The sequence below is a fragment of the Lithobates pipiens genome, unplaced genomic scaffold (assembly GCF_037356315.1).
Source record: "Lithobates pipiens isolate NorthernLeopardFrog02 unplaced genomic scaffold, aLitPip1_a1.2 Scaffold_28, whole genome shotgun sequence".
Taxonomy (NCBI): Eukaryota; Metazoa; Chordata; class Amphibia; order Anura; family Ranidae; genus Lithobates; species Lithobates pipiens.
In genome coordinates, this window is record NW_027507789.1 from 108,272,612 (window position 1) to 108,297,946 (window position 25,335).

The 25,335-nt window shown below is 43.1% G+C and overlaps 1 protein-coding gene across 1 annotated transcript in view; it reads right to left on the reverse strand.

Moving 5' to 3' along the window:
* Positions 1-14,509: 14,509 nt before the first annotated feature.
* The window catches only part of WNK4 (WNK lysine deficient protein kinase 4), a 348,601-nt gene continuing 337,775 nt past the window's right edge, over positions 14,510-25,335 (reverse strand). Inside the window, exons 19-21 of the mRNA XM_077459518.1 lie at positions 22,264-22,358; positions 21,680-21,736; positions 14,510-18,193 (exon numbers count right to left, since the gene is read on the reverse strand). Coding sequence (XP_077315644.1) covers positions 18,191-18,193; positions 21,680-21,736; positions 22,264-22,358 — 155 coding nt within the window. The 3' untranslated portion in view covers positions 14,510-18,190. The remainder of the gene's footprint in view (positions 18,194-21,679; positions 21,737-22,263; positions 22,359-25,335) is intronic.

The following is a 25,335-nucleotide window of genomic DNA, read 5'->3' on the forward strand; positions in this document are numbered from 1 at the left end:
ACCCTGGCTGTTGGGGACTGGTATAAAAGTTGCACCCATTTAATAAATTTAGGACCAAAGCCATACCCCTCGAGACATTTCCATAAGTACCCCCACTCCACGGAGTCAAAGGCTTTTGCCGTGTCTAAGGTTACCACTACCCAAGATCCTGCCTCCCTATGCGCGGCTTGCAGGTTAATAAACAACTTGCGTAAATTGAAGGATGTATTACGACCCGGCATAAATCCCGCCTGGTCGACATGTATTAGAGAGAGGATAATTTTGTTCAATTTCAGCGACAGTACCTTAGCAAGAATTTTAATGTCCGCTTGGAGCAGGGAAATGGGGTGATATGATTCCGGATATCCCGGATCCTTCCCTTGTTTGGGAATGAGTACTATTACTACCTCTCTCATGGATGGGGGCAAGGAAAAGGTCTCCAAAAGGTGGTTATATAGCATGAGTAGCTTTGGAGTAAGAAATTCCCCGAACTGGGAGTAAAACTCAATTGGGAGGCCGTCCGAGCCCGGGGATTTGGATTTGGCAAAACTGGCAATAGCCAAGGCTATTTCGTCTGTGGTGAGGGGAGCCTCAAGAAGGTCAATCTGGTCAGTCGTCAGTTGGGGAAGGGTGATACTATGAAGGAAGGCCGTTCTCTGGTCAGTGGGGTCTGTTGTAGTCGTTTTGTACAGATCTGCAAAGAAGTCTCTAAATCTAGCTGTTACACTATGCAGATCCATGATCTGTTCTCCCCCCGGTCCATGTAGGGTGATGACCACCAGGGGTCTATCTTCACTGTGGACCAGAAATGCCAGCAGCTTACTCGCCTTTTCCCCATGCTCAAATAATTTTTGCTTTGTGAAGAACAGCTTTTGCCTGGCCTTCGTAAACTGAAGTTGGGTTGCCACTCTGGTTTGTAATTTGAGTCGGGCTGCTAACTCTGGGGTAGGGTTGGTGGCATATTCCCTTTCTGTGGAAGTCAATTCTGCTACCGCCCTATCAAAGACATCTGTGGATTTCGTCTTAATTGCATTTATGTGGGAGGTGAAGGTCATGCGGGCATATATTTTGAAAGAGTCCCAAACAGCTGAAATAGAGGCAGTTTGTTTGTTTTCTACAAAGTATAGCTTCCATAGGTTCAGGAGCTCATCATCGTCCGGCAATAGGGACAGCCAGAATGGGTTCAAGCGCCAAGGCTTTGGGGGCTTACCGACAGGAATACTCAATGAGATCCAATATGGGCTGTGATCAGATAGCAGTAGGCAAAATGCAGTTTCTAACAGCCGCGGCGTTAGGGTTTGAGACACAAGAATAAAATCAATGCGGGACATGGAGTTGTGGGAAGCCGAAAAGCAGGAGTAAGTCTTTGTAAGGGGGAATTTATAGCGCCAAGTGTCTACTAAATGGAGAGTGGAGATCAGTTTAGAAAATTTGGTCTCCCTGGTATCCGTGTCTGAACCCTGTGAAGTCTGTAATCTATCTAGTGCTGGCCGCAGAGTGGTGTTAAAGTCTCCCATCCAGATCGCTGGTATTGCGGGGTGTCGGGTCATAAGGGCGAGTCCCTCCATAATCACAGTCCTACTAAATGGGGGAGGTATGTAGAAAGCCAGGAGGAGAAACTGTTCACCATATAGTTTGGCAAGGAGAAACACATATCTACCCTGTGGGTCGGTAATTACTTCACATAACTCGAAGTGTACCGATTTGGCTATTAAAAGTGAGACACCTCTGGCGTGAGTAGTGTGAGTGGAATGATATGCCCACCCCACCCACGGGCGGCGGAGGGCCATCTGAAGCCTCCCTTCTATATGCGTCTCTACCAATGCCACCACATCCGCTCTCTGCCTCTTTAGGAATGAAAGTGCTGCCGAGCGTTTAATTTTGTCGCGCAGGCCCTTCACATTCCATGTTAGGAATTTTATAGATGTCACCGTATAGCGTAGGAAAAATAACCCCTCTCAAGGATGTCCCCTTTAGGATCACCCACTAGAGAATCATGCAATACCAAGACCATGAGTAGTATTAAGACCTGCCATAGAGCTATCCATGAATAAGGTAACAAAGTAAGACATGTATCTGTTACAATCTCCTCTTGTAATAACACTTGTGCACTTAAATTTTAAGAAAATACCTGTAGAACATTCCACCTCCCCCCTCCCTACCCCGCACCCACCCCAACATGTGTGGGCATTATCCGTCAACAGTTGTGAACTAACACCCCAGAGTCCCATCTCTTTAAAACATGTGAAAAAAGAGCAACAAAAAGAGGGTAAAATAGTAGGGATAAAAAAGAGAAAAAAAAGGTCAGGCATATTCGTGCAAAGTGGTCAATAGTCGCATGGCTGTGCAAGTTGGTAGGAGGAGCCAGTGTCAGGTGCCGGTTCCGTCTGTAGGTCCGGCAAGGCCGAGCTCTAAGAATTAATGGAGCCAAGCATCGCTGCGACTCAAGATCAAGTGGAAAATACAATATACAATGGACCAGAGGTACGTTAAACACCTTGGGATGCACCTCTTCAGCCAATGCATATTTTCCCATAGTCGGTTCCGAGGACAAAATATGAACGATGAAAAGTTGCAAAAACAGCTGATGAACAACCCGCTCCCCCCTCCCTGCCCTACACCCACCCCAACTTGTGCAGGCATAATCCCTTAACAACTCTGAACTTCCATCTGGGAAAAAAGGAGACTGTGTGTATAAGGAGAAGATGAGGAACAGTTTTAGCCACTGGGTCATATAGTGGTTCTGAGCCAACCGCCACGTAAAATCATGAGAATGGGGTCTAACTGAGCACCCCTGCGTGTTTTTATGACAAATAGGCAGCACAACCCAATTCCTCTGTTCGTCTGCATAGTAGTGGTTCCCAGTGGTTGGTGGGGTGTAAATTCGCCGCACTATGCATGCAGCTTGTAGGACCAGTACACTTCCACAGCCCCATGTGGCGGATAAATGTAGAAGTAGTAAAAAAGGGCTCCCATAAGGGGAGCAATGATATAGATAAAGTCCACTCCAAGTATTCAAACAAATGAAAAGAAGAGAATTCGCAAGCGGTGGGGTCAGCAGAGGTATAGGGTTCCACCCGTCTCTCCAGACCGATAAGATATTCCGAAGTGAAGGCACAGAGGTGCGATACAGGTCAAGGTGGCAATGCGGCAGAAGTAGTTAAGACAGTCAGAATAATGACAGAAGCAGGAGGCAAAAGGATCTCGCCACGTGCTTCTGCATCCGTTCAGATCCACTCTGTAATGGCGGCAAGATATCTTCCACCGTACTGATGCGGGTTTCTGTCTCTGTGACCCGTTCGCAGATTTTCTGGAAGTCCTGTCTAATCAGAGACACATCCATCTTGACCCCCTTGATCTGGGCAGTAAGGGATGTCCTGCAAAGTGTGATTGCTTCCAGCAGTCTATCCGTGTCTCCCTGTCCCCGCTCCCCTCCCATCTGCTCAGCACCGCCATATTCCCCGCCTCCTCTCCCCCAGTCCGGCGGAATTGTGCCAGCTTTGCCGCAGTGGATTTTTGGCTCTTTGGGGGGGACATGATCTTAGGCACAGGTGCAGCACTTGAAGCCCATCAGGGTAAATGAGGAAGAGTGCGGAGGAAATCCCAGGGACCGGGCCTGCTGCGAGCCTGAGGGTCGGGTGTACCAAGATGGCCGCCGGCCTCCGTGCACAGGCCGGAACCACGGACCGTCCTGAGGGCAAAGAACTGACAGAGTGCTCACCTCTCTGCTCAGTCTGTAAGCAGAGGAAGCCCAGGAGGGACAGGAGAAAGGCAGTGTCCACAGACCCAGCGATAGCTCAGAGGAAGGGTGTCCCAAGATGGCCATGGACCTCCTCAAGTAGGCCGAAGCCGGGGATTTGCCTAAATGCGGCCGCCGCGCGGGACGATCGCGGCCGCGATTTGACCACTGGGAAACCTGGGAGCAAGCCAGCTGCGAAGAGGGTCCCCAGAGGAGCCGGCCACCCGCGGGGTACGCTGATTGGACTGGAGGATTTCGTTATAAAAGGATTAATGTGCGGAGCTCCGGTCATGCAGGACCTACTCCATGCTCCGTCAAGTCACGCCCCCGAGCCCCATTTATTTTACATGTGAATACCATTATGGAGTTTGAGTGACCATTCGTTTCCCAACTTAACCTGTATTGCTGGATTGACCTACAATCACTTTATAGGATTCACATAGCACTTTAATCACAGGAATTGGGAGTGAATGGACACAGCTTTTTGGACTTTGGACATTTTGTTGCACTTTATTTGTATTTTGCACAGCTGGTAGCACTTCATTATTTCCACAGTGAGTGCACTTTATGCAATTTAAGAACACTCTATATCACTGGACTATGTTGAATGCATATTGAATGCATCACAGTGTCATCACTAGGAGTGCATTTTATACAAACAGATATTGTATTTGATTAATATACACTTAATTATTAATAACCATTCTAGACCATTCTGAGTATACATTATTTATCACAACCCTTTGGACACGCCCCCCTAGCCAGTTTTCTACGCAGGTAATTACCCTATGGTCCATGTGTACAGTTCTCAGCTTGTAGTTTAAGCGTTTGTGGGGGACTGTATTAAATGCTTTTGCAAAATCCAGACACGCCACATACACGGCCTGTCCAGATGGCAGATCACATCCTCGTAGAAGGTTAATAGGTTGGTTTAGCAAGAGCAACCTTGTAAACCCATTCTGATTACTGCTAATTATGCTTTTTTCATCATCAAATTCTTGGATATAGTCTCTTATCATTCCCTCAAATAGTTTACAAACTAGTTTGTAAACTACTGACGTTAGACTGACAGGTCTATAGCTCCCTGTAATGGATCTCTGCCCTTTTTTGAATATTGGCACTATGTGGGCTTTTTGCCAATCAGCTGGTACCAATCCTGTCAGTATGCTGGCCAAGAAGATTAGGAATAGCGGTCTGGCAATAACCTGACTAAATTCATTAAGGACTCTCGGATGTAAGCCTGGTGATTTATTTATGTTAAGCGTCTCTAATCCTTTTTGGACTTCGGCCTCTGTTAGCCACAAGGGTAGATCCTGTGGCGTGCTGCTAACAATACTGTCTTGGTTGTTATACCCCTCCTTTTTCTGTGTGAAGACCAAGGAGAAGAAAGCATTTAGCACAGCGTTCTTCTCCTTGTCGTCTGTAACCACCTTCCCTTCTTCGTCCTTTATAGGGCCTATTTGTTCAGTCCTCGCCTTTTTACTGTTAATATATTTAAAAAACTTCTTGGAATTATCTTTACTCTCCTCCGCTATGTGTCTCTAATAGTCTTTTTTAACTGCTCTGATTGTGTTCTTACACCTCGCATTGCATACCTTGTATTGTTGAAATGCTGATACTGACCCCTCCACTTTGTACTTTTTTTTTAAAAGATACATTTTTATTAGGTTTTCAAATAGTACAAAAATCGCATGACGTACATTGTGTTACATTTTAACAGCTATAGTGACATACAGAATAACTTTGAAGATTTGCAGCTGAATGAACAGTATACATAGAACTGTGGAGGCAACCATATGTCGTCACCTTATGTGATCTCCTCATAGAAGTAAAGCTGGAGAGCGCAACCTAAATTTGGCAGGGTTCTCCTCTCCACCCAGACACCCCTTACGGGATCAATTCTGTGTCCGGGAGGAGAGCAGTCCCCCCCAAGAAGTGGCTTGGGATCCCAACCATTTCGAGAAACAACTTGTTTTCAAACCATATTACGGTAGTAACATAAGTACAACAACCGAACAATTCAACTCCCTGATAGTGGAGCAGAGAACATCTGTCGAAAAACTGTTAATATAGTAAATAAATATATCAGGGTGAAGGAGGTCATTTTTCCAGTGGAAGAGTATTGGTGTGTGCAATCCATGTTGACCAGGGACTCCATTTTTGGACAGCATGGGCTTTCTTGGAGCTGCTGCGTGCAATTGTCAGTTCATATATGTGATGTAGATGTGTGGTGCTTATTACCTCTGAAAGGGTCGATGGAGTAGGATTCTTCCACCTTCTAGTTATTCCCAGTCTAGCTGCCAACAGGATGTGTGAAATAGAGTGTCTCATCTTCGTCGGATATTGGTCTAGGTTCAGGGATAGTAGAGCTAGGTCAGGACGTGGAGTAATTATAACGTGGGATATAGCAGAAATTAACTGGAAAGTTGATTCCCAAAAGGGTGTCAATTTGGGGCAGCTCCAGAAGATGTGGAGCATATCCCCTTTGTTCCCACACTGCCTCCAGCATTTCGCGGAATGCTGATCAGAAAACTTTGACACCCTGTCTGGAGTTAAGTACCACCGTTGGGTTAGTTTAATGGTCAATTCCCACAATGTGGTGCATCTAGTATTCTGGTAGGTGGCCTTGATAGCTTTGGCCCATTGTTCAGATGTGTACAATAGGTTAAGATCTCTTTCCCATTTGAGCATAGAAGCAGATTTATCAAGTATGTGTTTTTGTTGGAGCAGGGTATAGAAGAGAGAGATGCCCTTGTGTTTGCATGTCGGGTTTGTAAGAAAAATCCATGCAGGGTGGGGGATTTTACAGGTCCAGTTAGGGGAGGCATGGAGGTAATGTTTGGTCCTAAGGTATAAGTAGAGGTCCGAGTCTGGTAGTCTGTATTCTTGTTGTAGGTTAGGGAAGGGTTTTAATTGCCCTGACGTGAATAGATCGTCAACATGTAATATACCCTTATTCTGCCAAGGTGTATAGGATACCAGGTCAATTTTCTTTTGGAGAACGAGTAGCGGTGTTTTAAGGGTGGCCCTGTTGGTGTATTTGTTGGTGAGGTGTAGGAATCTTTTCCAATTCCGGAGGGTGGCTAACATCGTAGGGGGGAATTGTGGATTATTGGACACTTTGTACTTTTTAAAGGCCATTTTTTTGTCCTTTATAAGACATTTTACATTTTGGTTCAGCCACCCAGGTTTAACCTTTGTTCTTCTATATTTATTACCCCTTGGAATGCACTCGGTGATACATTTATTTAATATGTTCCTAAAGCATTCCCATTTTTCCACTGTGTTTAATGTTTCAAGGATTTAGTCCCACGTAACAACCTGCAGCATTGAGCGCAGTTTAGAAAAGTTGGCTCTTTTGAAATTTAGTATTCTTGTACTCCCCTCGTGCCTCCCTTTCCTATGATTTACGAGGAATGTAAAAATTCTGTGGTCGCTAGTTCTCAAGTTGTTCCAAATTTCCCCATCTGCAATCAGATCTGTATTATTTGTAATTAAAAGATCTAGAAATGCGTTAATCCTAGTCGAGGAATTCACCAATTGGAATATGAAGTTGTCCTGTAGAACATTTAAGAAATGGCGAGCTTTTAATGAGATGGCTGTCCCTTCCGCCCAGTCAATGTCAGGATAGTTGAATTCCTCCATTATGATGACATATCTGTTTCAATAGTTTTTATTAAATGTTTCAATAAAACAAAGAAAAAAGAGATCATTTGGTAGAGCAGCGAACAATCCTTGTGTGCGCTCCAAGCACGTATCATAGGAGACATACAACTGAGAGGTTTAATAGAGATTAAGGCAGACCCAGGTTAGGTCTGCTATGAGGTCCAGAACACACTTTAACTAAAATATAAGGCAGGTCCGTTACTGATAATAAATCACTGGTAGAATGTTTGAACTTATTAAGCTCTGCGAGGCAACCGTCCGACTAGCCATCTAGTGTATTATGTGTATGCAAAACAGTGTGTGCACGGATACATAACATTATTGAAGTAAAACTATAGTAAAGTGGTCCTCTTTCCAATGTTGCGAGATCGGTAAGGTTCAATGGTCAAACATTACAACTGTTTCTTATGGGGGGCATGATGACATTTCTGTGAAAGGAGATCCAACTCCACTTCTTCCCACAGGTTAGGGGTTCTGTAACATACCACCACTAGTAATTTCCTGCTTACTTCAACCCTTTGGAGTTCCACTCATACAGACTTCACCTCTCCCCTGCCCCATCACTGATGTGATTCCGTTCTTCGACCCGTAAATCATTCTTGATATATAGACACACCCTTCCCTCTACTATCCTCCCTGTCCGTCTAATACAAGGAATAACCCTGGATGTTTGCCAGCCAGTCATGTAAGCTGTCAAACCAAGTTTCTGTTATCCCCATGAAGTCCACATCCTTCTCATGTAATAGCAGCTCCAGTTCCTACATTTTTATGACTAGGCTCCTGGCATTTGTGAACAATCCCCTGAGTTTTGTATTGGTGCAAAAAATTTTTTCCATATGATCTTTCCAGCTTAGTTCTTAATTTTGTAACTCTTTAATCCCAGGATTAGATGTTATGGATATAATATCACTAGTGTCTCCACTAATCCCCTCTGTCCTATACTCATTGCCGGTTATTTATCGCTACCTCTATACCCTCTCCTCCACCTAGTTAAAAAAGCCCCTCCAACTTTGTGGCCATTTTTCTTCCCAATAAAGCTGTACTATCCCCATTTAGGTGCAGCTTGTATTTACTAAAGAGCCAGTAGCCGACTGAGAAGTCAACCCAATTCTCCAGGAACTTGAAACCCCTCTTTCCTACATCAGTTTCTCAGCCACTTACAGTATTTGCTAAGGTCATCACAGAGGATAAGGTAGCACACTTTACTTCTGGAGGAAAAGAGATTTAACCTCCAAGTAGGGAAAGGCTTTTTCATGAGCTGTGAAAATGTGGAATAGGCTCGCTCAAGAGTTGGTTCTTGCCAGCTCAGTAGATTGTTTTAAAAAAAGGATTCTTTCCTAAATGTACATAATATAACTTGATACTAACATTTAGAGGTAATGTTGATCCAGGGAATATTTGATTGCCTCTTGGGGGATCAGGAAGCAATTATTTCCCCTGCTGTAGCAAATTGGATAATGCTTTATTGTTTTTTTTTTGCCTTTATCTGGATCAACTGTGGGTGTAGGAGTATGTATTTAGGATTGTATACATTTTCTTTTTTCCCTTATATTGGTTGAATTGGATGGACTTGTGTATTTTTTCAACCAGACTAAATAGTCTGGTTAACCCTGGGAATCTTAGAATCTGGAGAAACTTCTGGACTTCTTACTGAACTGACTAGCAAAGAAATGCATGCTACCATTACTTCCAAACATTTCTAGTCTCTCCTTCTTCCATTCTGTAAATTTGGATACATAATTGAAGGCCTCAAGATCATTAGGAGTCTGCACTCTGGTGAGCTCATCTTTTACCTGTTTAGAGAGCCCTTAGCTGAACTGACTTTTTTGTGCTGCTGTGTTTCAAGTGGTATCTGCGATCCAATGTTGGAATTCAGCTGTATAAGTTAAGGGCAACAAATTATATAGTTACATAGGTATGCAATCTTCTTATAGCCTAGGCCAGTGATGGCGAACCTATGGCACGCGTGCCACAGCTGGCACGTCAAGCCCTCCCTGTCGGGACGCCAGGGGAATCCCCCAGCCAGGCAGTCACTTGCACTGATGTTGCAGGCAGGGAGGAGCAGGCTCTCTTCCTTGCATAAGTGTCAGTGACATTGGCAGGGGAGTGGGCAGCCAGTCATCTTATTCCATGTGTGCCATTTAAGAGGGGTGTAAAATTCTTCTTTCTCCACCATCCAGACTTTGTTCAGCAGCTTATTGCCTCCCCCGGACCCCTACACTTCTGGTAAGGCATTCAGGGATTCCTTTCTGCAGGTACCCTATTTCAGCTCCCCCTGCTCCAGGACGACTTTGGTTCAGTCTGTCCTAGTGCAGCCTGTGAAAAAGAGAAGGGGGAGGGGCGGTGCTCGGAGCTGATTTTCCATGGGGAGAAGTGCAATGGCTGCTAGCTGGCATCTAGGCGGCGGGGATATCGAGGAGTGGCCGGATGTCGGGGATTCCTTCAATACTGTCTGGGGAGAGCTGGACGATGAGGCAATAGAAAGGTAAAGAGGAGGGTGGATCCTCCGATCTACATTGTACTGTGTGGGGGCATGTTAGTAGTGCAGGAAGCATGTGTCATGTACAGTAGGTGAGTGTAATGGTCAGGTAGGTGAGTGCATGTGTCATGTAGGTGAGTGCATTTGTCAGGTAGGTGAGTGTAATGGTCAGGTAGGTGAGTGCATGTGTCAGGTGGTGCATGTGTCATGTAGGTGAATGCAATGGTCAGGTAGGTCAGTGTATGTTGCACAGTGCATTGTGCATTCTTTTTGGTCCCTTAGGGCTCATTCAAAGCTGGCAGGTTTAATTCTGTGTTGGCACTTTGAAAGAAATAAGTTGGTTTTGCGTCGCGGTTTGGGCACTCGGGTTCAAAAAGGTTCGCCATCACTGGCCTAGGCCATCTTTATGTAGAGCAACAATTCTTTTTTTCATATCCTCAGAGAGTTCTTTACCATGAGGTGGCATGTTGAACTTCCAATGACCAGTATGAGAGAGTGAGAGTGATAACACCAAATTTAACACACCTGCTCCCCATTCACACCTGAGACCTTGTAACACTAACGAGTCACATGACACCAGGTAGGGAAAATATCTAATTGGGCCCAATTTGGACATTTTCACTTAGGGGTGTACTCACTTTTGTTGCGAGCGGTGTAGACATTATTGGTGTTGAGTTATTTTGAAGGGAGAAAATTTACACTGTGATACAAGCTGTATACTCACTACTTTACATTGTAGCAAAGTGTCATTTCTTCAGTGTTGTCACGTGAAAACATATAATAAAATATTTACAAAAATGTTTTCTGCAGGGGCAGCCCTGTTATTTGTTAAAGAAAATAATTCTACCTTGCATCCGTGCATCGATTAGAGGGATTTGAATAAAATCACTATTAAAACCACTACCCACTTCCCTAAAGCCCCGTACACACGAGCGGACTTTTCAACATCCAAAGTCCGTCAGACCGAGTCCGTCAGACTATCCGATCGTGTGTGGGCTGCAACGGACTTTAGCTTCGCAAAAGTCTGACGGACTTTAGAAATGAAGCATGCTTCAAATTTTCCCGACGGAACTCCGCCGGACCCGGTCCCCTTCGAAAAATTTGCTCGTGTGTGTGCTACTCCGACGGACTAAAACCGACGCTAGGGCAGCTATTGGCTACTGTCTATGAACTTCCTACGTCGAATCCAGTCGTACGTCATCACGTTCGACTCCGTCGGAGTTTGGTGTGATGGTGTGTGGTCAAGTCCGTTCGGTCGAAAAGTCCGCCAGAACTCCGTCGGAACTCCGTCGGAACTCCTTTGGAGGTCTGTCCGACTTAATCCCTCTCGTGTGTACGGGGCATAAGACTTGATTCACACCTATGTATTTTTTGTGCTCTTTGCATTTTGTAGATTTGCACTACAGATCGTGTTCCATAGGAAACAATGTTAAATGGACTGTAGTGCAAATCTGCAAAATACAAAAAGCACTAAAAATGCATAGGGTTGAATCAGGCCTTAAAGTGGTTGTAAACCCTTAGGCCGCGTACACACGCGGGGACTGTTCGCTTAACTTTGTCCGCTGAACAGTGTTTCGGCGGACAGTCCGCTCGTGTGTGGGCTTCAGCGGACAGTTTCAGCGGACAGTCTGACGAACAAAGTTCGAAATTCAAAATTCCGAAAAACTGTCCGCTGAAACTTGGTTTGAGCGGACAGTCCGCCCGTGTGTAAGCTTGTTCGTCAAACTAAGTCTCGCGCATGCTCAGAAAGAATTTACACGCCGAAGGTTGCATTGCAGTGTATAGGACATCGTTTTCTAGTCCCGTCGTACGTGCCGTTCACGTCATCGCCCACGGTTTCAGCGGACTGTTCGTTCGTCGTGTGTGGGCAAGTCCGTCCATGCTAATTTTGAGCGGACTGTCCACTGAAACTGTTTGACGAACAAAGTTGAGCGAACAGTCCCCGCGTGTGTACGCGGCCTTACACACCATTTTGCCAACAGGTAAGCCTAAAATAAGGCTTACCTGTAGTTACTGCAAATATCTCCTAAACCTGCACGGTTTAGGAGATATTTAGGAGATATTTACCATATACTCTTGCGCCAATGTCATCGGTGCATGAGCACTAAAGAAAGGGCACCATTGTGCCATTTCTATAGGACCTGTGCCGTGACCGTCGGCTCCCGCATCACAGAGCCAGAGTCCACGGGCCCGGAAGGGAGAGGGTGAAGATGGACGCGGCCACCAGCGGGGACCTCTCGGACATCATGGGCTTTGTTTGCAGGTAAGTGCAACATCATGGGCTAGTATGCAATGCATACTAGCCTATTATGCTTTTACTTTGCAGGGGAATAAAGAGGAAGTAAAACCCATCAGAGTTTACATCCTCTTTATTTTCTGAAATGCTGGAAAATCAGCGTTCTGCCAAAATCTTTACAAAACTAGATTAACAGGGGGCATATAACCTTGTCTGCATCAGTTGAGGAGACGGACGGAAAACCACCTTTAGAATCAGATATGGGCATTTTAAATCTTTTGTTATGCCTTTGGTCTATGCAATGTTTCCACAACTTAGTAATTGCTTATCTGGATGATATTCTCATATTTTCTAAAAACCTGGAAGAGCATCACAAGCATGTTTGCACTGTCTTCAAGAGATTAGGGAAGAATCAAACTGGAGTAATGTGAGTTTGAACAAACCCAGCACCAGTTTTTGGGCTATATTGTTTCTCCAGAAGGAGTAAGTATGGATCAAGATCAAAGCAGTGATGGATTGGCCTGCCCCTAGAAATGTTAAGGATATATGATGTGTTGGATTTGTCAACTTTACGGAAAATTAATACATTTCTATATTGATTATTGTACATTGATGCACTTTTATATAGATTTATGTAAATTTCAGGTTGTCACTGCAATTATTGCATTTATCGCAATTATCACACAGGGTTGCATATTTCTCTGTTGCATATGAAAACATGTGTATACAGAGGTGCGTATGCTACACAGGTTGATATTGGGAGTATCACATAGGATTGCAATTTTTTATTATGATCGCAATTTTAATCGCATAAGATTTCATTATTATGCTCACTAGATTTTTTACATAGGAATGGAATATCTCACCACCAATTTAACTGCAGTCAGTAATATTAGTATTTAGTATGATTATCATTTGATTAAATTTGGATAGCACAGCATTATATTGGTGTAAATGCTTATTTGACACGAGCATTTAAGACGTGGTCAATGCTAGCAGCTGTCCTTTAATAATCTCTAATTATCATTTGGATGTTCACATGGTAGCTCACAAGAGTTTGTTTGTTTTTTCGATTTTTTTTTAATCTTCAGCAGGTCAGCCGTGGCAGCCAAGGGAGAGGAAGAAGAAGAAAACCAGAGGAAAAAGAAGTGGGGGAAGAAGAAGCCGGAGGAAGAACAGAGGAAGAAGTAGAAGACCAGAGGAAGAAGAGGGGAAGGAGAAGCCGGAGGAGGACCGGAGGAAGAAGCGGGGGAAGAAGACGACATTTTTAATAGAGGACTTGTCAAAAACTGGCTATTGTCTTTTGTCATATGCACAATTTTTTGAGGAATGGGTAGGGGTACGAAGTACCCAATACTCATTCACATGGGGGGGGGAGGGATCTCTTGGCCCCTTTGTTAAAGGGGGCTTCCAGATTCTGATAAGACCCCCGCCCGCTGACCCCGACAACCACCGGCTAGGGTTTTCGGGAAGAGGCTCTTGTCCCCATTAACACCCTCCCCATGTTGAGGGCATGTGGCCTGGTACGATTCAGGAGGGGGGAGCACTCGCTCATCCACCCCCCCTTTTTCTGACCTCCAGGCTGCATGCTTGGATAAGGGTCTGGGTCTAGATTTTTTTTCAATCTATATTGCGGGGATCCACGAGCAAGTTTCAACATTGACTTTTTTCCTTTAGAAATGTCATTATTGTTGTGGCATGTTCTAGACATCGCACAGATGCGCCACTTTACAGGCAGACTAAGGGGATCCCCCAGGCACGATGTTTAAAGGAATTTTAAATTTTTATTGTTTTACTTTAAGCATCATTAAAATCACTGCTCCTTTAAAAACGATAATTTTAAAAACTTCTTTTTGCATTGATACACGTCCCCCAGGGCAGGACCCAGGTCCCCATACCCTTTTTATGGCAAATAACTTGCATACAAGCCTTCAATGAGGACTTTTGATTTTGCAGGTTTGAGCCCCATTGACTTCAACTATTCCCTCATATACTGTTTTGACAGGCATGTTCGCCGGGAATAGTGCGATATTCCATTTGCATGTCAGCCCAGTTGAAGTCTTAATTGGCTTGATTGGCCGCTATTATCATGTACCATGCGATCGCATATTCACGCTTTAGTAAATGACCCCCATAGTGTCCATTTTGTTCCTACACCCTTCTTTCTTTATCCTCTTTCACATATCTTTCTTTAATCATCTGTACAGTATGGTATTGTAAAATATTGTCAAACACCCTCAATCCAGTTCTGTTTGGCAGTGTTTTTGGTTGTTTATTTGATATTTTAAAATGTATATTTTACAGTTTCTGTAGCTTGGATTATTTCCCTTGAAGAGAAGATGAATGCACACACACATACACACGCACACACACACATCTCTTTTTGCTTATATTGTGTATACAATGAAAATAAGGCAATATAAAATTATATATTTTTGTATAGTAAAACAAGAACAAGTAAATTTTACATTATACAGTGCTAATCTTTTACAGCAATACAAAGAAGCAAGCAGCATACTTTCAGGAACTCCTGCATTATTTGGTATATTTGGTATATTACAGCAACAGACAAAGTTAAAATGAAGTAAAATGTTCACTTAACCCTCCTTCTCATCAGCAATTCTTGCCTTTCCTCGCCCTCCTGCCATTCTGATTAGGGAACTTGTCACAACTTACAAAGGACCATGGGCTTCTTTGCCAGCCCCATGTAATAGCACTGGGCCAATCACATATAGGGATTAGCAATATAGATTTTTTAATTTCAACAAATTTGCTACAAAAATTAGGGGACTTCAGCATCACTGGAGTTCATTGAAAAGGAAACATTTTGGTGGATTTATTTGTGGCCTTTAAATTGCTCCTGAGGGTTACAGAAGCCCTCAATATCTGTTCTTATGCCAAAGATTACCCCTAATTAGCTTATTTAATACAATCTTTTTGAACTACAGAAAAAAAAACTTGATATAATGTTATAACAATTTGAAACAACAGTAAACAAGTACAGAATACTAAATGAAAAAAAAAAAAACTCTCCCAAATACACCTAAAAAACACACCTTTTGGGAAATTAAAAGTCGATTTTCTAAACAAAATTGATGATTCCCTCTTCAGCAAAATTTCAACTTTTTGTAACTATATGTCAAACTCAAATTCCCCTAAATCATTCTGCTCATCCCTGAACCCTAAGTGTAGTGAGTCCACTTATTCCCATGATGTTGGGTGTTTAACTCTGCCCCCAGTGGCTAAACTAAATGGTGGGGAACGAAGGAAAGATGTCTTTAGACTGCTGGAGAGGCAAGGAGTTAAGCAAGCCTTCTACATTCTGTTCATGAGCAAAGAAACAGTTCATTTTAGGACAAAAGGCCTCTAAACCTAAAACACAAATTGCTTTACACAACTCTTTTAAAATATAATTTGTTGTTATCAGTGTATACATTCCCATATCTTACAAAAATATAGCAAAAAATATAGCATGAATTCACACAACTGCAACATCTATTGTACATTTTTTTTTGTTATTTCTCATAATAATGTTCAACTCACAAAAATACATTTTGCAAAACATTTATCTACTGAATGCTTCTATTATGCTCATAAATCAGATTTTTTTTTTTCACTATTACCACCATTATTTTATCACCAACTCAAATGGCTCATTTTCTTTGTCATCAGTAGACACTTCACAGAAGTTCATCATTAATGCATGAGAATGAAAATACTTTGAATTGGGACTTATGTGACCATTTGCATTAAACAGATATTCTGCAAAGATGAAAACAAAATTTTATTTTAATCAATCACTTCAAGCTGAAGAGAGGGTGATTGCAGCGTTCTTTGTAAGCTAGACTAGCAGGGGGCGTTGCTAATATTTTACAAGAATTGTGGTACTATGTCTGAGCCTACCTTAAAGAAGAACTAAAATATTTAGGGGCGGCAACTGTTAAGACAATGGACACTTTGGTAAGGACTATGTAATGTACCACATAGTGTGTATAGTGCGGAAGTCTTTAAGGCAGAGCGCAGGGTTGTTCCATGCACAGGGTGCAAGGGTCATGAGCATGTAACAGAAAGAGTGCTGCAGTCAGTGTCAAGATTAGGAACACACATTGCAGCATTCCAAGAGTCATGGTTGTGTAATGCACAGGGTGCTGGTGCCTGAGATGTGTAATGTCAAGTGTTCAAGGGTCAGAAATATGTAACAAACAGAGTGCTGCAGTCAGTGTCAAGTTTAAGAACACATATTACAGCATTCCGGGAGTCATGGGTGTGTAATGCACAGGGTGCTGGTGCCTGAGGTATGCAGTGTCAAGAGTTCAAGGGTTAGAAATATGTAACACCTAGAGTGCTGCAGTCAGTGTCAAGTTTAGGAACACATATTACAGCATTCCAGGAGTGATGGGTGTGTAATGCACAGGGTGCTGGTGCCTGAGGTGTATAATGTCAAGAGTTCAAGGGTTAGAAATATGTAACGCACAGAGTGATGCAGTCGGTGCTGGGTTTAGGAGTCCATAACACACACAGAGTATGTAGTGTACAGAATGCAGGGGAGTGTAATGCAAAATTGCGATCAGGTGTACAAAGCAAAAGAGTGCAGGATTTAAGGCTGTGCAATGCTTTGCATGGGTCAGCAGAATGTAGAATTTCCCCCCCCAAGCAATACTCTCCCCCACTTTTCCCTTTCAGAAAAATATCACCATTTCCCAACAAAATCCAGCATTGATTCTCTTCCACCGCCTAGCACAAACCCCCCCTTCTAGTACAAATCCTTTTCCCTTCCAAATCCTTCCCAGAACAATGCCTCTCTTTCCCCCTCCAATTCATTCCTCCCAGCACAAATCTTTGTAAATCCCCCCCACCTCATCATTGTGTACTCCCTAGTACAATTTCCCCTCCCTCCCAAAAATTACAGACCTCAGATACAGCGCATCTCAAATCTGGGAAATTTCCTTCTTCCCAGGCTTCCCCTCATGTTGTGTCAAGGAACACATCAGAGCTGAGGAGAAGCCTAGTGGTAGCTTACATTGGCTCTGATATGTACAGCTAGTGACAGGCAGCTGGTGGGGAGAGATGCTGGCTGTTGCAGTGTCAACTGTAGCAGCCAGCTGGTGACCCGAGGTACCCCAAAAGAGATACACAGCACTTGAGCTGAGTGACCGGCACTAGTGACCCCACTGATGATTAGACAGAAAGACAGCAGTAAATAGGACATAATCATTTCAAATCACAGCTTTAGTTCAAATATCCTTAGTTCTAACAAATCTCCCAAATCTTAAATACATATATAGATATCTATAAAATTGCAATCAAGCACTATTTTATACATTACAACTTGTGTTTTAGGTTACTTGGTCCTTTAATCCGTTGCTGGTTTATACGAAATACCCTAGACAATCAGGATATAGGCAAGCTACATTTTTAATGGTATTGTCATTAAATCCTATTTGATGTGATAAACAATATTCAGCATAAATTCTGGGGTTCACATTCATAGCAGTCTGTTAGCATTGCTCTTATTCAAATCTTTCACTTTCAGTTCTTTTATTGCTATAACTTTATATTATGATGCTCTTTCATTGTTTTCATGGTTTCAAGTGAAAAAGCCAAATGGCAAAAATGTTGGCAAGCAGCTTTGCCCTTTCTTTTTTCCAAGTCCAAAGTGCATTGTTGTGTAACTCACAGTCTCATAATCAAGTGCATTTCATTAAATGCAACAATATTTTCAGCTAAACACTATAAAATGCAACGCTCATCCCACTACAGGTTATCCTTTGTATAACTCAAGCTGTAGCCATCAGGGCCATGTCCTCTGGCTAACATGAGCTCAAGTAGCTGGTAAAAAGTTAGAGATGTCCAAACTAGTAGTTACTATGGCAGCTAGGGTTTCAGTTATCTATTTTATATATAGTATCCACCAAGCCAGAAGACTAGTCTTTACTCTGCAGAATCATTGTGCAGGCTTTCAGCAGATTCTCCCACATCCGTCAATATATATCTTGCTTGAAAAGTCTAAACCAAAGAAGACATCACTTGGCAGAACCACAACCATCGAGGTAGTCCAATATTTGAGTTCAAATCTTTTTTATTGAAGGCATTACTAAGAAAAGAAAAAAAAATATCAATTGTAATTAAAACATTTGTATTATTTTAATGCTGAATAATGGCAGCAAAAAGTTTACGAAGTAAAAAAACTTTTTTGAAGTATCTTAAATAAAGGTGTTTTCTAGTTTAGATTGAAATTACAGTCCTTCTAGAGACCACATTATACAACAACATTTCAATCCCCTCATAATCGGAAGTGTGACTAAAGTGTGATTATTATTTGTTAGGTGTGTTAAACATACAAATGATCACTTCCAGGAATTCTGTCAGTATATAAATAAAGAAAATGTTTTGGCTGACTTGTTTTTGAAGGTGCATGCTCTGGGCAGCTATGCTTATCTTTTCACTAACTTCTGAGTTGGCACACTATATATACCTTTGGGGCTTCTATACAGTAAATAAATCACCCAGTTTGCCGTGTTAAACACCCAAACACAAAATCAGTGACCAAGTTCAAAAATAATTTTATTGCTAATGATAATAAATTTCTTCAACAATAGCTTGACCAAATAGCCTTCAATATATATTAAAAAAAATCATAAAAATATATCAAAAATAATTCATAAAATGAATACATCATTCTGTGCTCAAAAAGTATGAGACAATTTACTTTCTCAAAAGGTGCAAGATGAATCCAACAAGAGCACCACCCCCCTAATCCATGTGCGTGGCCCCTAATCTCCATGCAGCATGGCAAACGCATGGATTCCAATGTTTTTTTTTTTTTTTTAGAAGCACATGATTAGAGCCTGAGGCTCTAATTGGCTTCAAAAAGGGTGGGCTCGGGGCGCAGAGCACTGTGCCCTGAGCCCACCCAGTTGTATGATAATAGTGAATATTCACTATTGTCTTCCTGATTCTCCTCTCGGCCAATCAGGAAGCGGTCAATTAAGACCTGACTGGCCGAGAGGAGAAGCAATCATTTTGACAGCCAGGGGAAGGAGGAGGGGAGCCACCATTAAGCCAGAAAAGCAGGGTGAAGCTGCCCAGGCGAAGGAGATGGAGGGGAAGCCGCCATGAAGGAGGAGACGCAGGAAGGAGTTGAAGCTGCCGTGACCTAGATGGGGTAAGAGTGGGGCTGGCAGGTGGACAAACAAGTAAGCGACGGGGTGGGAGTTGGGGGAGGGGAGGGGACTGATCAATTGACCAACTTACCGGAATCCAAGGGGTTGATTTATTAAAGGCAAATGACTGTGCAACTTTGAAAGTGCAGTTGCTCCAGAGCTTAGTAAATGAGGCAAAGCTTCACTTTACAAGGAACAACCAATCACATACACAGAAAATAAAAAAAACAGCATTTTTGCTTGCACATGATTGGACGATGGAATCCACCAGAGCTCTCTTTCATTTTCTAAGCTCTGGAGCAACTGCACTTTCAAAAGTGCACAGTCTATTTGCCATTGGCAAATCAGCTCCTAAGTCTCTGCCACCATAAGCTGTTCCTTCAGAGTGCATGCGCCACTGATGTCACTGGCTGCATGTACTGGAAATATCTCCTAAACTGTACAGGTTTAGGAGAGATTTTCAACACCTATAGGTAAGCCTTATGAAGGTGATGGGTCAGATGTGGGCTATGGACACCCACAGGCTTCAGCAGGTGTGTGCTTTGCAGAGTCAGACAGAAAGATATTATTTGTTCTATCCTGGCTAAATCCATGTCTGCTTGTGCACCTTATGTGTACTCTGAACTGCCCTGTGAAGTGCAGATGACTGTTCTGATTCGGAGGTAAGAACTAAAAACTTCTGAAGTGTGTGACACCTAGGGTTGTGATTGTCAACTTCACTGTAGAGCCATGGCATTCATTCCTTCCTTATTCCATTCCAATGCCAGTAAATGTGCATGTGACTCAGTCAAAAAGAAAAGTAGCAGCTGCTCCGGTGATGCAGGAGTCAGCCTGCAGACCTTTGATAGTTTTAAGACTCCCACAAGTACCATAATGGGTCCCAGCAGACATAGAGTAGTAATAGTTGTACTGACTTCTAATCTTAGTGACTTTTAAAGTACAGGGTGCAGGGCAGCTACATGGCTCTAGCAGGAGCATACTCTTGAGGGCCGCAGAAAGACAGAAACTGTGCATCAGCGCTGTCTGTAGGGGGTATAGGCAGTACTCCTCTGCTAAGCCTGATGGGAGTACTGCCTGTACCCTTCTGTTGGCACCCCTACATAACTTTTTTGTACATGCTTGTTCTTGGTCAGTGACCCATCAAAAAAAGGTATGGATGACAGCCTAGATCTTTCATTTTCAAAAACAAGTCAGTAATGACAGCTCCTACACTTGAATCCTCATGTTTTCACATTAAAGTAAACTTGTGGGTAGGCTTGGAGCATTAGCATTTTCTCATCAAGCAGGAAATGAGCCCTCATTGATCTCTGGAGCTGCATGTACTGTGAAGCAATTCACCCTCAAATGAACAGCAGAATTACTGAAGCTGCTCAGTTCATTGTCTTAGCAGCTCAGTTCACCCGTCTCCTCCTTATTAGCAGTGATTCAGCAGCCTTCCAACCACCCATTCTCTAATGTAAATAGACAAGGTGCTCTGAGAGGGGAAGCATGGTGAGCTAAATGCTCAGTAAAGGATTTGAGTAACTTCAGTGCTTCTGCTGTACATTTTGAGAATGAATTACTGCACTGTACCTGCAGCTACAGAGTTCAGTTTAAAACGTGTTTTCTTTCTTGAGTAATGTAATATAAATAATTGAATGCACCTAGCCTCAGGTTCACTCTAATGTACATTTTTTAATAGTAGGAAATCAAATTTGAAATGTATCACCAGTTTTATATTTGCTTCACCAAAAACTCAACATTCTTGATTATATGCATTAATATGACTAACTATGTCAGTCTTATGTTTTACTATGTACAGTAACTAGATCGATGATTCCTTGTTTCTGAAACATATCTTTTCATAGGAGGTAGTTGTGCTGTTTAAGGCCCTTTCACAGGGGTGGACCGATCAAGTTTTTCAGACGAACCCAATCAGACCCATTCTCCTCTATGGAGCGGTGGGTGTCAAGGGACACATGTCCGTTGACGCCTGCCGACATCTGATCCGATCCTGTCCACTAAAAACACATCCATACCCCATCTGTCTGATGGATTTGATGGCAGGCAGGCATAAACAGAAAGGCGGTTCACTTACATTTAAACGCCCATAGAGGAGAGTGGGCTGTGTCTGTGTCCGCTCTGAATAAGTTGAGCGGGCGTGGGCCAGCCATTCACCTGCTCAGCAGGATCAGAGGACAGATTGCCAGCTGAACAGGTGGACTCCAATGGAGCCTGTTTAAGGCACTATAAAAGAATTAAACTAATAGCAACAAGAACATCAGCATCATGCTGATGGTGATGATGCAGATGTAAGATATTTAGGCTGGTTGGTGGTCAATAGTGGTAGTAGCAGTAGTATTGTTTCCTTTCTGTATGATATACAGGATTTGGCATAGTAGGTTGCTCACAAACCAAGCATTTAATTAAAAAATTACCTTTACTTTTCCTTTATCATCCTGATCACATGCTTCACTGTAAAATCCTCCAGTTATCTGAAACAGGAACCATTCTGATTAATACTTTACACATGTACTATTCAGGCTCATCTTGGTGTCCCAGTAGAGAACACTGTGACAATAATGCAAAAAAATCATCACTTTCTGCCATCCCCAAAAGAAGAAGACATCTCCTAGGTATTTAGAATGCACTTCAAAGCATGTTTTGCAATGGAATTTTGAACATTACATTCTACTGCTGTCATAAGACATCATATGGGAATGACCGATCATGATGATTTTTAAGATAGCTACCCTTTAAGCACAATAATTACAATTTCTAACATTGATTAATATAGGTAATCGGATAATAATATAAAAAATAACCATGGTGGATATAACTTTCTTTAGTATAGGTGTAATGCATTTGAAATAATATAGATCTGGTTTAATGGACAGACTCACATAAAACTGATATGTTAATGCTTGAGATGAAAGTTATTTTTGTGCGAAGATGTCCCTTAAATAATCAAATTGATGCTTTTTTGTTGAGACTGTCATACTCAGTCATATGTCATACTCACCATTTTTGTGACATCTCCTGTGAATGTGACTGCTTTATTTGAATGATGTTCCTGTGAGCCGGTACTGCTTCCTCCAAGTGAGTTCTTCCTGATTCCTGTTAAGGTGTTATGAAATAATTTGTATTAGAACACAATATGGACCTTCATATTATTATTTTACAGACTCAACAATTCTTTTGAAGTGTGTATACAATTAGACCAAGAGGGATTTATTACACATAGTTATTCAATACACATCATATGAAGTGCATTTTAGTTAATCCCTCCAAAACTACCAATATCCCAATTGTAGTTGAAATCAAGAATGTATTTAACAGCTTTAGTTAGCACCCTTGGGTGGTATATAATGTATGCTAGCCATCTTGGTTTCAAAGATATAGTAAGTGTTATGACCTCTAATATCATGGAAGCAGTATTTTTGTGTAATTAACTGTACATTTTTCTAAATCTGTACTGATTCCATCTGTTAACTTCAAACTCGGTACATACAATTTGTCAGGAGTAGGAGCACTTTTACATGTTGTGAAACGTTCATCTATGGCACTAACCTTTAAGTATTTCTGGTTTTAGGATATGAAAATCATCTAAATTGACTAATATAGGTGGGGTGGTGGAGAGTTTTTGGAGTTTCATGTTTATGATATAAATTGTTGACTCAGTGGTTCCTTCAAAATTACATAAGATCAACTCAGAGCTGCCATCGAAATGTTGGTGGGAATGTGGTGGTGTGGGAATGCATGCTTATATATGGTGGCATTGTCCAATCAGCCAGTTATACTGCGAAGATAATAATCCTGAAATACTAGAAATCAAAGAAAAAGGCATATCTATCTTGGAGTGGTTAAGAGAAATAGATATAACCAGATTAATGGAAGAGTTGATACATCTACAAAATAAATCCCATGCAAGATTTTATAAAATCTGGAGAAGTTAGATTGAGTTTAAACAGTTTTTGGCATATATAACTTGTAGCTAAATGCATTGGAGGAGGGGAGAGGGGGAGAAGTGGAGGGATCCCCATGATATGGAAAGGTGATGGTGGGTAAGGAAGCAAGAAAGGTCAGATAAGGTAGGTCCCTGCTGTTGTTTTTTTTTCTCTTGGTAAAAATGTATTTGGGTGACACAGTTTGCTCCTATTCTCTCCTCTTGTTGTCCCTATCCTCCTTTTAGAAAATAATTACAGTTGCTATGCTATGACTATGAATGAACAGGGTCCTAGGATACACACTTGTTTAAACAGTGCCTTGCAAAAGTATTCACCCCCTTGGCTTTTTACCTATTTTGTTACATTACAGCCTTTAATTCAATGTTTTTTTAATCTGAATTATATGTGATGGATCAGAACACAATAGTCTAAGTTGGTGAAGTAAAATGATAAAAATATATACATAAAACTATTTTTCAGAAATAAAAAAATGATAATTGGCATGTGTGTATGCACTCACCCCCTTTGTTATGAAGCCCATAAAAAGCTCTGATGCGACCAGTTACCTTCAGCAGTCACATAATTAGTGAAATGATGTCCAATCTAAGTGTCACATGATCTGTCATTACATATACACACCTTTTTGAAAGGCCCCAGAGGCTGCAATACCTAAGCAAGAGGCACCACTAAAGCCGTGTACACATGTAGCCGTCTGTCCGACGTACTTAGTCTGGCGGACTTCCCGCCAGACTTTCCGAACGGGCTACTTGCCCACACACGGCACTTTTTCAGCGGACTAATACGGCGTACTAAGTCCGCCGTACTATCCGCCCTACTTTTGAAATGAACGGACTCGCCCACACACGCGGAGGAAAGTCCGCTCATTTCGAGCGCGTCTCCAGGTAGGCGGGGCCCGCGAAGGAGATGTCGCTGGCCCTGCCGCCTGGTATGGACTTAAAGGGGAACCCCAACGCCGAAAAAAATTGGCGTGGGGGTCCCCCCAGGTCCACATCAGGCCCTGGTCCGAGCACGCTACCCGGCCGGCCAGGAAAGGGGGGGACGAGCGAGTGGCCCTCCCTCCTGAGCCGTACCAGGCCGCGTGCCCTCAACATGGGGGGTGCCTTGGGGAAGGGGGGGCCGCGCGGCCCCCCCACCCCAAAGCACCTTGTCCCCATGTTGATGAGGACAAGGGCCTCTTCCCGACAACCCTGGCCGTTGGTTGTCGGGGTCTGTGGGCGGGGGGCTTATCGGAATCCGGGAGCCCCCTTTAATACCGGCCCCCCACCCTATGTGAATGAGTATGGGGTACAATGTACCCCTACCCATCCACCTGTAAAATAAAGTACAAAAAAAAACACAACACACAAGATAAAATAGTTTATTACACAGCTCCGGGGGTCTTCCATCTTCGGGGGTCTTCTCGCCGGACTCCTCCGCTATCTTCTTGTAGCTCTTTTGCTAGCGGAGGAGCCCGGCTTTCTTCCTCGCCGCCAGCCTCTTCTTCCGACTTCGGGGGTCTTGTCCCCCTCTTCGGTTCTTCTGCCGGGCCACCGCGCCTTCTTCTAGCTCTTTTACAGGCGGTGGCCCGGTCTTCTGTCGCCGCTCGCTCGTCCCCCCCTTTCCTGGCCAGCCGGGTAGCATGCTCGGACAAGGGTCTGATGTGGACCTGGGGGGACCCCCACGCCGATTTTTTTGGCGTTGGGGTTCCCCTTTAAGTCCATACCAGGCAGCGGGGCCAGCGACGTCTCCTTCGTGGGCCCCGCCTACCTGGAGACCCGCTCGAAATGAGCGGACTTTTCTCCGGGCGGGAAAAGTCCGCTCATTTCAAAAGTACGGCGGACTGGCATACACACGGCTGGATTGTCCGCCGAAATGCGAGTCCGGCGGGAAGATTGGAGTGTAAAACTACTTTCTTAGTCCGCCGTACTTTCGGGTCAAAAAAGTATGCCGGAGGCTACACACGGGGGGATTGTTTGGCGGACTTCAGTTTGCCTGACTTTTCCACCCGCTTGTTTGATCGTGTGTACGCGGCATTACCAAACACCACCATGAAGACCAATGAACTCTCCAAACAAGTAAGGGACAATGTTGTTGAGAAGTACAAGTCAGGGTTAGGTTATAAAAAAAATCCAAATCTTTGATGATTC